General features: G+C 49.1%; 1 protein-coding gene across 3 annotated transcripts in view; it reads left to right on the forward strand.

Moving 5' to 3' along the window:
• The window catches only part of PXYLP1 (2-phosphoxylose phosphatase 1), a 73,114-nt gene that overhangs the window by 45,854 nt on the left and 11,534 nt on the right, over positions 1–15,726 (forward strand). For all 3 annotated transcript variants that reach the window (XM_030329903.1, XM_030329904.1, XM_030329905.1), the window contains 2 exons: positions 8,020–8,178; positions 9,030–9,156. In XM_030329903.1, the coding sequence (XP_030185763.1) occupies positions 8,020–8,178; positions 9,030–9,156 (286 nt within the window). The remainder of the gene's footprint in view (positions 1–8,019; positions 8,179–9,029; positions 9,157–15,726) is intronic.

Genomic DNA, 15,726 nt, shown 5'->3' on the forward strand with positions numbered 1-15,726 from the left:
TCTCTGATATGTCTGGCTTGGGCTGCAGCATCACGTCTTGCGCCCCCCCCCCACCCCCCGCCGCCTCCCTTCCTGTCTTTCCTGTATCATCTGAGGGGCTGGACCCCACTGCCCAGGGGTCTGCCTCTTGGAGAATCTGGAACTCAGCCAGAGTTCTGCCTCTTCCCAGCCCCAGGTATCCAGCAGAGGAAGGGCTGACTGGTCACTCCAGGTACCTGAGGGCACAGGTCCCTCCCTCAGCATTGGCTCTCAGTGAGGGGGGCTTCCCCAAAGCTCTCCCTCACCCCTGGCCATCTCTTCCTAGTGACCCTTCCCACAGACAGACGACCAGCCGCCTTTCTGCGCAGCTGGTTTGTTGGCCTCATTGGGGTTTAGTTTCCCTCTAAAGGTAGACCTTTGAGACAGAAAACTTACTTGTTCCTCTCAAGGGGAAGAGGAAACAATGTCCTTGGGCCTTAGTGACTCTCACCAGAGCAGGGATAGAAGCATGGATTTAACCTCTGGCAGGACATCCAGCCACACATATGTGCTAAAATGTAGACTGTGGGTTGTTCTAGGTGATAAGATTATGGGTGATTTTCACTTCTTTTTATACCTTAGTGTTGAATGGCTATTTTAGGATGAACACATGTTTATGTGAGTTGTACAGCTCCTTTTGCATTTTGAAAAAAGAAAAATCTCCTGTCAAGGGTGTTGAAATCAGAAACCTGTTTCCAGGCACCTAGGGTTGTTAGCCTGAGTCTACAGACGTCCACATTGTCTCGTGTGGTTTCTGGGATCCTTTGAACCCTGTGAACTGCCGGATTCAGAAGCTCGTGTATGCAGTCCTTTCTCAGGGTAGAGGAGCAGTAGCTTTTATCAGATTCTCAAAGGTGAGGCAGAGGGGATTCAGGCTGAGAGATGGTTAAGAGTGGCTGATAGTTATTTTCACAGTTCTTTCTGGGAGCCTGTCCTTGGATGACTCTCCAATTTCTAGTTTCTGTCATGATTTGGCATCCTTTGTGCTTCTGTCATCTCATCCAAAGGACTCTGTTTGGGCCAAGCCAGTTATCAGTTGCCTCAGAGGAGAGTGAGGTTTCCTGGCCCCTCTGAGAGACCACAGCTGGGCTCACGCTTGGGCCGTAGGGGGAACCCAGTCCTTGTGCTCTGGCAGTCCGTGGACTTAGGGTTCAGTTACCCATGTCAGAGGGAGGTCAGGCAAGGAGGAATTAAGAGCTTGGGAACAGTCTATGACAATACCTCCAGCCTGATCTGATGTGAGTCCCAACCCCATGAGCTACACCTGCTGTGGTTTACTGGCTCCCTGAATGGGACCAGGCTTATCACTGGGACAAAAGCATTTACTAGATTCCTACCTAACGGTGGTTCACCATGAGCCAACAAGAATGAGGAATGAAGAATGGTTAAGAATGAGGAGAACAGGAAAGGTTGGTTATATTGCAGCCCAAACTGGATAGGTCGGAAAGGACAGATTTCAGCTATTTGATCAATCTTGTCCATGTAAAATCCAGTCTCTCAAAGTAAATGTGGACTTGATTTTCACCTTGCTTGATTTCTACTCCTGCCTTTAAAAGTAAATGGCCAAAGGCAGATAACCGAACTGGTCTTTGGTTGTGGTTCTGTCTTATATTTGAGAATTACATATAGATATTTATATATTCAGTGCTGGGTAGAGGCACAATGGGCTGTTAGGACAATTTAGTGGATTGGGGAGCACTGAGGGAATTGTGGAAATTGCCTGTGGAGCAAATCATTATTTTCTGGCAGGTCAGTGAAGGAGAGAGAATTCAAGAGCCTTTGGATGATTGGGGAGTACAAGGACCCAGGGGTATTTTAGCTTGTAAGAAGGTACCATCTTGGGGGCATATGGCTGGCTCAGTTGGTAGAGCATGCGATTCATGATGTTGGGGTTGTGAGTTTGAGCCTCACTTTGGGCATGGAGTTTACTTTAAAAAAAAAAAAAAGGTGTCATCTTGGGTATGCTGAATGTATTTAAAGGAGTCAGAAAAGCTCCTAATTGAGTAGTCGAGAGGAGAAGGGAGACTTGTTCATTGTGCTTCTGTGAAAGGTGTGGACACAGAGGGTCTGTATCGCTTCCAGATCCTGAGTTAAAGAGAGCACCTTTTAAGAGCCTGGAAGTAGCCAGAATAATCATTTCAAGGGGCCAGACATGCAAATAACGCTTCTTATCCCTTACCACACTGCAGGCACTATATGGTGTTCCACAGGCGAGGTCTTCGGTCATCCGTGCCACCACTGTGGTAGGGATGCCATTATCTTCATTTTACAGGTGAGGGGAATAAAACATAGTGAGGCAGGAACGTTTGCCCAAAGTCATGCAGCTAGGAAGTAACAAAATTGGGACTTGAACCCAGGTTTGTGACTCGGTGGCCCCCAGTCCCATACCACCTGTCTGTAGTCAGAACCATGGGGCAACAAGGGTGACTGAGGACAGACTTCAGTGGCCCTGGAAAGGAGGAGCCCCACGAAAGAGGTGACTGCAGTCCCCTAGGGAGATGACCAGCCCAGGGCTGATGGTGAGGCAGGCCCTGGAGCTAGGAGGGTAAAAAGGAGATGGAGGGGCCACTCTTTTGGCCCGATGAGGTTCTCTGCCGCTGCAGTCCGTGGTGTAACTCAGGCAGGTGAGCCAGCACTTCAGCCCTGCTGTGCTTCGGTCCACGCGGACGCCTCTGGGTCTGTGACACCTGGGCCTTGGACCTTCCAGGTGCCCGTGTAACAAGAGGAAGAGCTGACAAATAAATGACACAAGCACAGGGACAGTAGGGGACATCTTGCAGCCCAGGGCCTAGGGTAGGGATGGCAGGAGGCCACCTGAGTCCTTGTGAAACTGCTCCTATCATGTGAGGAAGCCTTTCGTTCCTGGAAAGGGCTCTTATTGGCACAGTTGGCTAGACTCAGGTCCCTATCCCTGGACCCCAGTCAGCTTGGCAAGGGCGGAGCCCTGGAGGAGCAGCATGACAGTCCCCTATCAGGCCACAGGGTTGGCATGGGGGGAGGTGCCACTCCACAGAAGGGAGGGACAGGAGGTGAGCTGGCTCAGGAACACAGGTGCGGAGGGGAGGCACCGTACTCAGTCAAGTCAGATTTGAAGCACCTGTAAAGGGCTTGCATACAGGGGGTTAAGGCCAGACCTTGTGGGAAAAGGCCAAGTGTACAGGTAGATTTTTATTCTCTGCCCTGGGCCAGAGCCCTGATATGGGGAGATGAGCTAGAGACCGTGGGCATTGGCTTGGTGCCCTCAAGGAAGGACACTAGCCTGTCCGTATGGAAGTCAGAGTGACTCCCAGGTAATGAGCTGGCAGCAGACATCTGTCTGTGAGACTACCTGCTGCTCCTGTGGATCACTGAAGTTGTCAAAGTAACTTAAGCGGCCTGAGGCCCAAGGCCAGACAGGGGCTTACAGCCTAGGGTCATGTGCTGGTAAGTAATGATCTGATCCTGACCCTGGGCCCTTATATCTCTTTTCTCTGCCCAGTGAGACACTTCATCAAAAGCAGAGAGCACAGTCCCTGGCTCAGAGCAGTCCTCCAGCTCAGCAAGCATTTATGGAGGGCCTGCCCTGTGCTGGTCCGATGGGCAGTCTTACAAATAGGAAAAAGACATAGCTCTAACCCTCAAGATGTTTGGGGTGGCAGGTTGACAAACTGTGGACAGCCCTGCTTATGGGTACTGTGGTGTGAGCCAAGATGGCAGCAAGAACCAGGTGGGCCCATGGAAGAGGGATGTCGGAGTGGGATTCCTGGAGGGGTGACCCTGGGACCCTTATGGAGTTGGCCAGATTTGGGGAGCAGCGGTGAGATGAGGGTAATTAGATGTAAAGGGGGGAGTGTGGTTGAGAAACACCTGTGGTAGTGGGGACAGCTCTGAGCAGTTCAGGACAGTGAGAACCAAGTTAGGGGCGAGTGTGCAGGAGGGTGGATCTGGGGGGATGTCTCACCCCAAGCTTCTGTGCATCAGAACCTCCCCAACATGTCTAGTGTGTGGAGGACCCGTCAAAGGGCCCCATGTGGCCTGGCCCTGCATTCTGATGATTCAGGAAGGTGTAAACAACACAGGGTGCTATCAGAAGCTAGTGAGTGAGGTTGACAGGCCCAGATGTCAGAGGAAGAAGCAGCAGATACAGTCTTTCTGGATGGAAGGTCTGTGATTTTTACCCAGTCTTTCAAACCACTGCTTCCCGGGGTTATGAATGGGTCATTTGAACCCAGCTACTATGGTTCCTTCTTATTCCATGGACTGCTTAGTAAAAATACCACAAACGGGGTAGCTTTTAAACAACAGAAATGTATTACTTTCAGTTCTGGAGACTGGGAAGTCCAAGACCAAAGCACCAGCAGATTCGGCGTCTGTCAAGACCCGCCTCTTAGAAGGCATCTTTTCTCTGCAGTCTCATACGGTAGAGGGGCAGGGTCGGGGTTACTCTTTGGGGTCTCATTTATAAGGATGCTAATCCCATTTGACCTAATCATCTCCCAAAGACCTCACCTCTAGATATCATCACACTGGGGGTTAGGATTTCAACATGCAAATTTTAAGGGGACACAGACATTCAGTATATAGCAGTTCCCAAGTGGTAGCCCCCATAGGCCTTACCCCATGTGCTTACAGATAAAGTAGCAAACTGTGGGGACTCTGGGATGCCCAGGGACCAATGGCCCCCAGTCTCTGTGTCACTTCCACCATCATGTGTCCTTAGCTTCACCTGTCTCTGACCCAGACTCCAAGGGAGTGTGCCCACAGGCAGGGTTAAGAAGCCAGAATCTGGCACCGTTCCGTAAAAGATCAGAGTTAAGGATTGAGGGCTGCCGCACGGCCAGAGTTGCTGGGTCATTAAGATGCTGCCCTCAGACATATACTTTTCTCATTCGCTTGCTCTGGCACAAATTCCCCCAGAGTAAATTACCTCCAGACACCCGAGCTGTGTGTTAGCAGTTCTGGCCCCTTCCAGGTGCGGGGAAGAACGTTGCTGTAGGACCAAAGAGCTAATTTTGAATTGGGGAAGAGCCAACTCTGTAGCTCTGTGATTGTTGTTTTAGTACAAGTAATACAAGTAATGAATGAAAATATGCTAATAACTATACTGATACTATTCTGCTAATAGTATATCAAGACATTATAGCAGGATACATATATGTCTATACATATCGGATATGTATAACATATGCTTACTGTAAGTATGTATGTGCGAAATACATAAAACAATATGGAAATTTATGGAAAAACAAGTAAAAAATACTTCTTCACACCCCATACCCCTGTTCCCCAGAAGAAACTACTGCTGCGTTGTCAGGATGTCCTTATAGACATTTTTTATGCACTTACATAACATGCTTGTAGATTCATACATTTATAGTTTTTTTTTTCTTATCTAGTGACTTGGTTTATTCACTTCACTTCATTTACCTTTGATTCTTTTCCATTCGGTTTAGTCATGGCAGAATATTCCCCAATATGGATGCAGCATTCTGTTCTGTTCATGATGGATATTTAGTTGATTTCCCTTTTTTGTTATTACAAACAGCACTCTGGTGAATTTCCATGGCCATACCTGTTTGTGATTCAAATTGATACCTCTGTTGAGTAGCTTCCAAGATGTAGAATAATGGGATCAGGAATAAAGCACATAGAACATTCTGGTGAATGCTGCCAAATTCTTCCAAAGGTTCCAGTTTCCACTGCCACCTGCAGCACGTGGAAGGCAGTTTCACACCCGTGCGGGTACTGACAGGATTATTAAAACGTGATATTCTAGTCTGTTGGCAGGGTGTCACATCCTGTTGTTTTATTTTGTATTTAAGTATGAATAATGTTGAACATCTTTTCATATGCTTATTGCCATTGGTATTTATTTTTCTGTACTTGGCCCGCTTATATCCCTTGCTGATTTTATGGTTGCAGGAGCTCATATGCATTTTGGATATTAATAATTTGTCTGTTAGGCATGTTGCATATATGTTCCTTTCCTTTTGTTTATAACATCGGTTTGCCAAAGGGAAGTGTAAAGTATTTATTTAGAAGAATTTGTAGGGGCTCCTGGGTGGCTCAGTCCTTTACGCATCCGACTTCAGCTCAGCTCATGATCTTGCAGTTCATGAGTTCATGAGTTTGAGCCCCACATCAGGCTCTGTGCTGACAGCTCAAAGCCTGGAGCCTGCCTCAGATTCTGTGTCTCTTCCTCTTTCTGCCCCTCTCCCTCCCCCTATCCCTTCTTCTCCCCCTCCCTCCTGCCCTCTCTCTCTCTCTCTCTCAAAAATAAATAAATATTAAAAAGAAAAAGAATTTGTAGAGTAAATTAGGGAATTTAAATGGATTTAGATTGGTGATTGGGTCCTGTTTTAGCTATTGTTCAAATGTATGTATGCATATTATGGTGATTAATAAACCTTTTAGAAATGGTGCATGGGGGCGCCTGGGTGGTGCAGTCGGTTAAGTGTCCGACTTCAGCCAGGTCACGATCTCGCGGTCCGTGAGTTCGAGCCCCGCGTCAGGCTCTGGGCTGATGGCTCAGAGCCTGGAGCCTGTTTCCGATTCTGTGTCTCCCTCTCTCTCTGCCCCTCGCCCGTTCATGCTCTGTCTCTCTCTGTCCCAAAAATAAGTAAACGTTGAAATAAATAAATAAATAAATAAATAATAAATAAATAAAAGTTATAAAAAAAAAAAAGAAATGGTGCATGGGCACACCTATTTCTGTGCATTTTCTCAGTGGGTGGATGCTAAAAATGCCACTATCATTGTATAGAGAGTTCCAGAAAGTCTGTGATGCTGCAGAGAGATTCCCCATACGTGGAAAGGTTGGAGACCATTGACCCAGAAGATGGACTTAATCCGCTTATAAGTAATTCATAAAAGTTTATTAATCAGGACTCATTTGATTGAAAGTGTCGAAAACCCAACTCAAAATAGCTTAAGCAAGAAGGGTTATGTAATATGTATATAACTGGGACCTCTAAGAGAGGTTCTGCCTTCATCCACATCACCCAGGGTCTCAAAGGATGGATATCCTCAGGTCTCCCTCCCTTCCTCCCTCTCCTCTCTCTCTCTGTCTCTCTCAGTCTCTGCATTTGTTGGTCTGCTTGTCTGTACTTAGTATCATTCTCTTCTACAGCAAGCAGAGGTTGTGCGAGGATGGATTGGTGGCTGGGCAGGCCCAGGTTTCCATTCTTAGAGATCATCATACAAAAGAGACCCTTTTCTAGTGTTTGCACAGCACCTCTGCCAAGGAAAAGGAGACGAATTGCCCCATCACTGTCCTCGTTGACTCAGTCACACGTCCACCCCAGCCAAGGGTCAGAGACACTGTGATTGACAGTTCAGCCACAACCAGGAGAGGAAGGAGCAGTTCATCAACAGAAAGGGGGATGCTAGCTGGACAGACTGCAGGACCCACGTATGACCTACAGAAGACTGGTAGGGAGAACCTGGCCTGGAGGCAGAGGAGTGAGCTTGAGATGCGGTTCCATCCACCACATACGCCTTGGCAGCTGCCTCAGTCTCCCCCTGGGCTCTAGGCTCTCTTCTCTATAAAGTGGACTTGTGAGGATTAATGAGTGATGTCTGGATCAGGCTCTTGGGAACCCCGAAGTGCAAAGCAGGTGATATCAATGAGATCTGTCAGACAACACATCTCGCACTTCGTAGGCACTCCATAGGTGATGGTTTTCCTCCCTGGTATTTCCTAGAATTCAGAGGGTGTTAGGAATGAAGCAATCAGTTTGCATGAGGTTCTTCCTTTACCACCGTGAGTGAGGCCCCTTTCTCTGCGGTGGCCCACCCATGGTTGCACAGGTAATTATTGGTCAGAAAAAGATAATGGCATTAAGAAAGAGGCAGGGCACATTTCCTGATGAGAAGCTGACTTCTTGCTGGACTAAAGTCCACCCTAATGCTGTGGGAGAGAATAGTCGCTCAGTGAGAATCTAGCCACACCCTGGGCCCCTCCAGCCGGCCTGGTTCCTCCTGTGACTGCACGTGCCATGACCTGCCTTGCCTTCCTTGCAGTCCACCTGACCCCGGTCTCCACAGCTAAGAATGGAGTGAGTAGCAAGAGTCGAAAGAGAATCATGCCTGACCCAGTGACCGAGCCTCCCGTGATGGACCCCGTTTACGAAGCTCTTTTGTACTGCAACATCCCCAGTGTGGCTGAGCGCAGCATGGAAGGTAGGCCTGCCTGTGCCGCCTAACTTGGTACCCAGCACCCCTCTGGGAATTAGTTCTTCAAGCAGCATAGCGCCATGGTACGGAGCCAGACGGCCTGGACTCAAATCCTGTGGTTGCCACTAGGTCGTGCCCTTGAATGAGTTCCCAAGTTAGCTTCCTCCTCTGCTGAATGGGGGTAACCAGCAGTACCTACTCACAGGGCTGCCCGAGGCCTGAAGTAACTGTTTTGAACAGCACGTGGCTCAGGATAAGCCCTCTGCAAATGTTTGCCATCATGGTTTTCGGTGAGACACCAGAGATGGAAAGGTGGGCTTGGCGGGCTCTAGGGCATCACCCCCCGCCAGCTCCCCTCTTTTCCAGTAAGCTCTCTCAGGGCTTAGGAAATCCACAGGATGCTGGATGCTCTGTTGGTGTATTGTAGAAAATGTGCAGGAAACTATGATTTCTGTGTTGAGTTTTGCTTTTTTGAAAGTGTATCAAAGAATGATGTTGAATATTTTTCTCAGTTTGTACCCTGATTTGTTTCGTGGAGGTTTAAAGCAGAAGTCATCGTTTCCAGTACTTCTGCGGGCCTCCCCCTAGTCTGTGGATGTGAGGGAGGCCCCACGAATCGACATGCCCCCATTTCACTGGTCTCCAGCCCCCAGCCACACCCCCAGAGGCTCCCCGTTACTTCTGGAGGTCTGAGACATGTATAACCAGCCCTGTCATGTTCCTCCGCCTGCCTTGTGAGCCACCCCCACCCTCCAGCATGGCACCCTCTTACCATGGTCATCCCTCCCCACTTCTGCAGAGTGGAAAGGATCCACGCTTCCTGCGCGTTAACCAGGACACATGCTCCTCTCCCACAGGTCACGCCCCGCATCATTTTAAGCTGGTCTCCGTGCATGTGTTCATTCGACACGGGGACAGGTACCCGCTGTATGTCATTCCCAAAACGAAGCGACCAGAAATTGACTGCACTCTGCTGGCTAACAGGTAAATTGCACTTTTTCTAAAAGTGATTTTCAAGAATCTGTTCCCTCCGTCTCAGTCACAGTGCTGACTGGAGAATGACACAGGCCAGGAATAACCTACACTCGCTGAGCACAGACCATTCTCCAGGAGCCTGATCTTTAGAACAATCCTGAGTGTTAATTGCCATTTCAGAGTTGCGAAGGAGGAGGCCCAGAGAAGCAAGGACACCTGTGTAAGACCACACACAGCAGATAAGTTGAGATTTGGGTCCAGGCCTGTGTGAGGTCTGCTCTCCTCACCTGTGCTCTTCAGTTTGAGGAAAAGCTGGGACACAGTGCAGTGAACACTGGGCTGGATGTCCTCAGGCTCAGCTGTTCTCTTTGGGGGCAGCAGGTAAGTCCCTTAGTCTCTGAGCCTCCCCCTCCCGTCTCTGCAATGAGAATGACCGTGCTGACCGTGCAGGGTCTGGGTGAGGAATGAAGTGAAGTAAGAGAGGGGAATGTGCATTACCAGCTGCAGAGCCATATAAATGTAAGATATACTTCAACCTTTTAATTGTTCATGGGAATAGAGACAGCACATTCTTGATTGAGAACCCTTAGGGTAAAAAATAATTCAACAGAGAGTGGAAATTTTGAGTATAAAAATAGCACAGCTCTAGGAGTGCCTGGGTGGCTCAGTCAGTTAAGCATCTGACTTCGGCTCAGGTCACAATCTCACAGATCCTGTGTTCGAGCCCCGCATCGGGCTCTGTGCTGACAGCTCAGAGCCTGGAGCCTGCTTTGGATTCTGTGTCTCTCTCTCTCTCTCTGTTTCCCTGCCCTCCTCCACTCATGCTCGGTCTCTCAAAAGTAAATAAAACATTTTTAAAAAATGTTTAAATGTTAAAAAAAAGAAAATGGCAGAGCTCTAAAATGAAATGACGAGAGGCAGCTGGGCGGCTCAGTCAGTTGTGTGTCCGACTTCAGCTCAGGTCATAATCTCATGGCTCATGAGTTCGAACCCCACATCAGGCTTACTGCTGTCAGCACGGATCCTGCTTCGGGTCTTCTATCCCCTCCCCCCCCCCCCCCCGCCCTTCCCCTGCTTTCACTCTCTCTCTCTCTCTCTCTCTCAAAGATAAATAAAACATTAAAAAAAAATTTTTTTTAATGAAATGACGAGCCAGGCCTCTGCAAATGTGTCTGGGGGCACACCACATGGCTTGAGATTTACTGAACGAGCAGAGGAGATGGAGGGCAGTGCCCAGTGGGGAAGACGTTATTTGGATGGAATGCTTCTGGGTGCCAGCCTGCCTCGGGCAGGGCTGCTCTGGCAGAACCATGGGTTGCCTGTCTGCAGCCAGGCCTGTTCTTTCTAGTGGATGGCGGTGTGGAGCCAGGGGTTTCAGGTTAACTCTTTGCGCCTCCAGGCTTCTCACTGTCCAAGATCGTGGGGAAGAGGGAGTGAACCATTCGATGTAAACACATCATGAAATACCGTATGACTATAGGCTTCCATGCACTGTCTCCTTTCCTGCTGGAGGTCACAAAGCTCACAGCCTGGGCGCTTGTGTCGTCTATTGTGTGTTTAGCAAGCATGGGTGCATGTCCCAGTGTCCCGTGAGTTGGTAGAGCCCCAGGGTTGAGGCTGGCCCCTGTCAGAAGGCCATGCAGTCACTGGCTTTCTTCCCCCAGTCTCTAGCCTTCTGTGCCAACCCTTCCCCTGGGGTCTTCTGTGCTGCTCTACCCACGTTTTGCCGGCCCCCCACCCCTGCAAGCCTGTGTACCTGCTGTTTAGCTTGCTTGCCCCGTCCCTGTGTGACCCACTCCTACAGCTCCTCAGGAGCTCCCCTGAGAAGCTGCCTCCTCTGTGAAACCTCTCCTGGTGTGTGAGGACGGGTTTCTGGTTGTATTGGGCACTGCCACTGCCTCACTCAAACTGAGAAGAGGGATGTACAGGAAGGGTCTCAAAGCAAAATATTTAATGACCAGACCTAAACTGGCCTTAGGACTAGGGCAAGGGTAGAGGCCACTTGCTGTGCCGGCTGTTAACCCTTTGGTTTCTGGATTGGAGGATTGGCTGGAGGAATAGGGTGAGGTGCAGGGAGGACAGCTCAGAGAAGGGGCTTTTCTCCACTGGCACAGACTTTGGATATCTGCCCTTTGAACTGCCCAGGAATGGACAGGAAAAGACCTCTGAGTTGGGCAACCTCAGGGCAGCCTCAGGGACTTTGTGGACAGTTCCACGCTTCTGCCCTGATGACTCCCGGCTTCTGCTCCTCTTTTTCTGTCTGGGCTTCACATTCCCAGATGTGAGAATTGCAGTGGCTTGGCTCAGACCAGGAGTCTGTCCCCAGACCAGTCAGCTAGTGCTGCAGGGTCCCTGAGTACCTCAAAGCTCTGGAGGCTACCCTCGCTGTTCCTGGAGAAGGTGCCCATTGGGCATAGCCCCCTGGCAGTGGGCAGGGCCTCCCCTTTGCACCTACATGCTTCGCAGCCTGTCTTCCGGCATGATTATCTGTGCCCTTCCCACATCACTGGCTCCTTAAGGGCATTGGGTCTTGCTCCTTCCTGTATCATTGGTGCCCAGTCTGAGCCTGGCATAAAGTAGGTGTTGGACTAGGTTGGTTGCTGAGTGAATTCAGGACCTTGGTGAGAATCACAAGTCATAATTGCTAATCAAGTGCCTCAACTGATTTCAGCCTCTGCCCTGGAATCCTCTGAGGACTTTGTGACCTTTTGGTTGTAGGGAAAATCACTTCACCTCTGTGAGCCTCAGTATTCTGTCCTGGCACATGGGGACAATAGTCCATCCCTTATTACATCCTCATGAAGTCTGACTAAGGGGACGGACTAAGCACTGAGCTGGTCATACTGAGAGGTTTACAAACGATGGTGTTTCATTTACTGCAGCAGCCTGCAGGCCTTCTGGGGCCTGGCCTCTTTCCCACTCTGAATGGTCATGGTCATGAGGCCAGGCCAGGTCCCAAGGTCCCTCATTCTGTCACAGCCAGGACAGGGCCCTCTGACAGGGCCATTTCTGGAGCTCCCATTTGAGAGACGCTATTCTGGGGACCAGCTGCCAAGGCTGCTTCTGCTGTCATTTTCTCTGGCCTTGATCTTTTGGCCTACTTTTATTGAAAATTCTGTATCTTTAAGAGCTGCTTTAAGTCTTTTGTGGAAAGAGGGTGGAGTGTGCATGTTTAATTAAATAATGTCATTTCATTAATTCTACTTTTAAAAACATGAAGTTGACTTGTCATAAATACCCACTTGGAGAGCCTGGGTGGCTCTGTCAGTTGAGCATCCGACTGGCTCAGGTCATGATCTCACGGTTCGTGAGTTCGAGCCTCGCATCAGGCTGGCTGCTATCAGCCTATCAGCACAGGGTCCACTTTGGATCGTCTGTCCTCCTCTCTCTCTGCCCCTCCCCCGTTCACACTCTTTCCTTCTCTCTCTCTCTCTCTCTCTCTCTCTCTCTCTCTCAAAAAATAAATACAATATTTAAAAAAATTATAAATACCCACTTAGAGTAAGAGTGAGCAGGACTCCCAGTGACAGGGACCCACTTTGAGCCTCTGAATCCCCTGAGACTGTGGGGTCTGGGTCACCAGTTGTGCCTGTGCCTTCCCAGGTGCTAGTTCAGCTTCAAAAATCATTAATTTTTATGGCATCTTAAAGGCGGTGGATCCTGGAATGTCCCTGCTACTTCAGTCTAGTGACAGGGTTTATCGGGGCCAGCAGGCAGGCTTGCAGTGAGCTGAGTAATCAGTGCCAATGTCGGTGCAAGGGAGCGGCCCCGTGTTTCCCTTCACGGTGACACATTCCATGGCTCTCCCGAGTCTTTGTAGTGGAAGCTGCCTCTTCACGAATGCCCTGTGCCTCATGACAAAGGTGCTGTTGTAACCCTCATAGGACAAGATTTAGCCAGCAGTAAGGTTGTTAGCCATACATGTGCCATGTGTATTAAATGCTTTTCTTCTGCATTGAAGAATATGAATCAGATACTGTTTTCTACATTCAAGGAAGAAAAGAATATTCAATTCAACCAGTATTTAACACGTTATTTTATTATTTTTTTAAATTGTATTTATTTATTTTGAGAGACAGAGAAAGTGCATGCAGGGGAGGGGCAGAGGAAGAGAGGGAGAGAGAATCCCAAGCAGGTTGCATGCTGTCAGTGCAGAGCCCGACCTGGGACTCGATCCCCAAAACCGTGAGATCGTGACCTGAGCTGAAACCAAGGGTCAGATGCTTAACCGATGGAGCCACCCAGGTGCCCCATTACATTTTATTTTAAAACACGTATTATTTGTCAGGTACTATGTCATGTAACAGGAGGTGACATGTGGGCAGGCACCTAAATAAGATGAAGGAGCCAGCCCTGTGCAGATCTGGGGGAATGGTGTTCTAGAAAGACAGAACAGCAAGTGCAAAGAGCCTGAGGCTGGAGGGGCTGCACATGTAGGAGAACAGTAAGACCAGTTATGTGGCTGGACTGGAAGACTAATGGGAGAGCAGGCTTCTAAAGATTCATGGAAGAGAGGCTGCTCCTGCCCCACGGGGCCCACTCCCCTCTGAGAGACAGATCTGATGCCTAGCACATGGTGAGCCCTCGGGGAATGGTGGCCAGCACGAATGGTGGCAGCAACGGCAAAGGTATTAGAGACAAAGGCGAAAAAGTAGAAGCAGAAGTAGTTTTGGAACCATATTTAGGGGCACGAACCACAAGAGGGCAGCCTGACCCAGTTTGCGGCAGAGGGAGAGGTGGGATAGGTGGGATGCCAGGTCAGGGAAGGCCACCAAGAGAAAGGGACCTCAAGGGTGTGCAGGAACAAGTCAGGTGGCAGCTGATGATAAATGATACCTGGGGCGGTGAAACCTGTACAAATGTGGGGGGAGGTAGACAGCTCAGCCCACAGGCTGGAGTGGAGAGGTGGCGAAGGACTAGGTTATCTGACACTTTGAATGCCCAGCTAAGGATTATGGACACCAGGCACGAAGGCAGTGAGGGAGCTGGGAAATGGAGGGATGAAATTATGAAGATCTCTGGCCGCCATGATGTGGAGGATGGATTAGACGCCGGCAGTGATGTTTATGTTCCTGTGGGGACAGCGATCCAAAAGAAAGATTTCCCGCAGAGTCCGAGCCGAAGTCCTTAAAATGACCTACAAGGCCTCTTGTGCTCTTCCTCATCCCCTTGCCCTGCTTTGCCCTCCGCTGTGGCTCTCCTCACCCTCACTCAGCCTCAGCCACACTGTCCCTAGCTCTCCTTCCCACTGACTGTGTCCTCTCTGCAGATAGCTGTTCCCCAGTGGCTTTATGGCTGGCCAGTTCCCCCACCTCCCACAAGCCTTTGCTTAAATGTCACCTTCTCAGTAAGACCACTCAGAAGACTTCACTTACAATTACAATGCACTTCTTCCACCCAAGTCTCCTGGGTCCCCTTTTTCCTTGCTCAACGCATCAATGCTTCATAGCATCTGTTACCTTCTAATGTGCATGCATGCATACATGCACGCATGCGTAAACACATACACTCTCTCTTTCTAGTGTTCATTGTATGTCGTCTGTTTCTCCAGGCTCCTAAGCTCCCTGAGGGCAGTGTTCAATGCCGCTATATCCCAAGTGCCCAAGACAGTGCCTGGCACATGGGAGGAGCACGATTAAATATTTGTTGAATGAATAAATGATAGAGGCTGAAACTCAGGGAGTGGCAGCCGAGTTGGAGAGAAGTCTTGGATCTGAGAGAAGGGCACCAGGTGGGGTCGGTAGGACTTAGTGACAGGTTGGATGGGGGTGAGACAGAGACAGAGAGGATGGTGCCCAGATTTCTGATGGGGTGTCTGGCTCGTGGTGGTGCCCCTCTCTGGAATAGAAAATGCAGAAGAAGGAGGAGTGGGAGGTAAGTTATGAGGACAGGTCTCAGTGCTAAGTTTGAGCTGTCATCAGGCATCCAAGTGATAATTTCTAGAAGGTGTGTAGGTGTGGACTCAGGGGCATTGTCTTGCTGGAAGGTAGAGGTTCATTTGAGAGTTCACATGTTGATGGCAGCTGAAGCCGTGAGCTTGACTGGTATCACAGAGCCTATGGAGTGAGGGAAAGCCAAAAACAGTCCTGGGAAACGCCAACCTATAACATAGCACAGAGAGAAAGGAGGATCCCGGGAGGAGGTGGTGACTGCAAACACAGTAGTGATGTTAGGAGAGCTAAGAAAGGAGAGAGTTTTAGGAAAGGGTGAGGGGTGAGTAATCACGTCAGTTAATGCACAAAGTTCCAGAAAGGCAGACTGAGAAAAGTATATTGAGTTTATCCTTGTAGAATTTCATTTCATTAATAATATAAATTCCTTTGCATAAATTGTAAAAATCTGTAGTATGAACTCACTCCAGTTTCTAGCCACGTAAACGTTCTTGAATTGTTTTCTGATAACAGTATCACTGGTATTAAACCTGTTCTCTGTCTTACTGTTCTGTGCAGGACTCAGAAATTGCTCAGATTATAGCTAAAGCACAATAAATTTTCCCATGGGTGTGTAGATTAGCCTCAGGGTTCTGTCTCGAGCTTTGTGGCATAGAGAGAAGTGAATAATGCATATAAAAATGTAAAC

The sequence above is a fragment of the Lynx canadensis genome, chromosome C2 (assembly GCF_007474595.2).
Source record: "Lynx canadensis isolate LIC74 chromosome C2, mLynCan4.pri.v2, whole genome shotgun sequence".
Lineage (NCBI taxonomy): Eukaryota > Metazoa > Chordata > Mammalia > Carnivora > Felidae > Lynx > Lynx canadensis.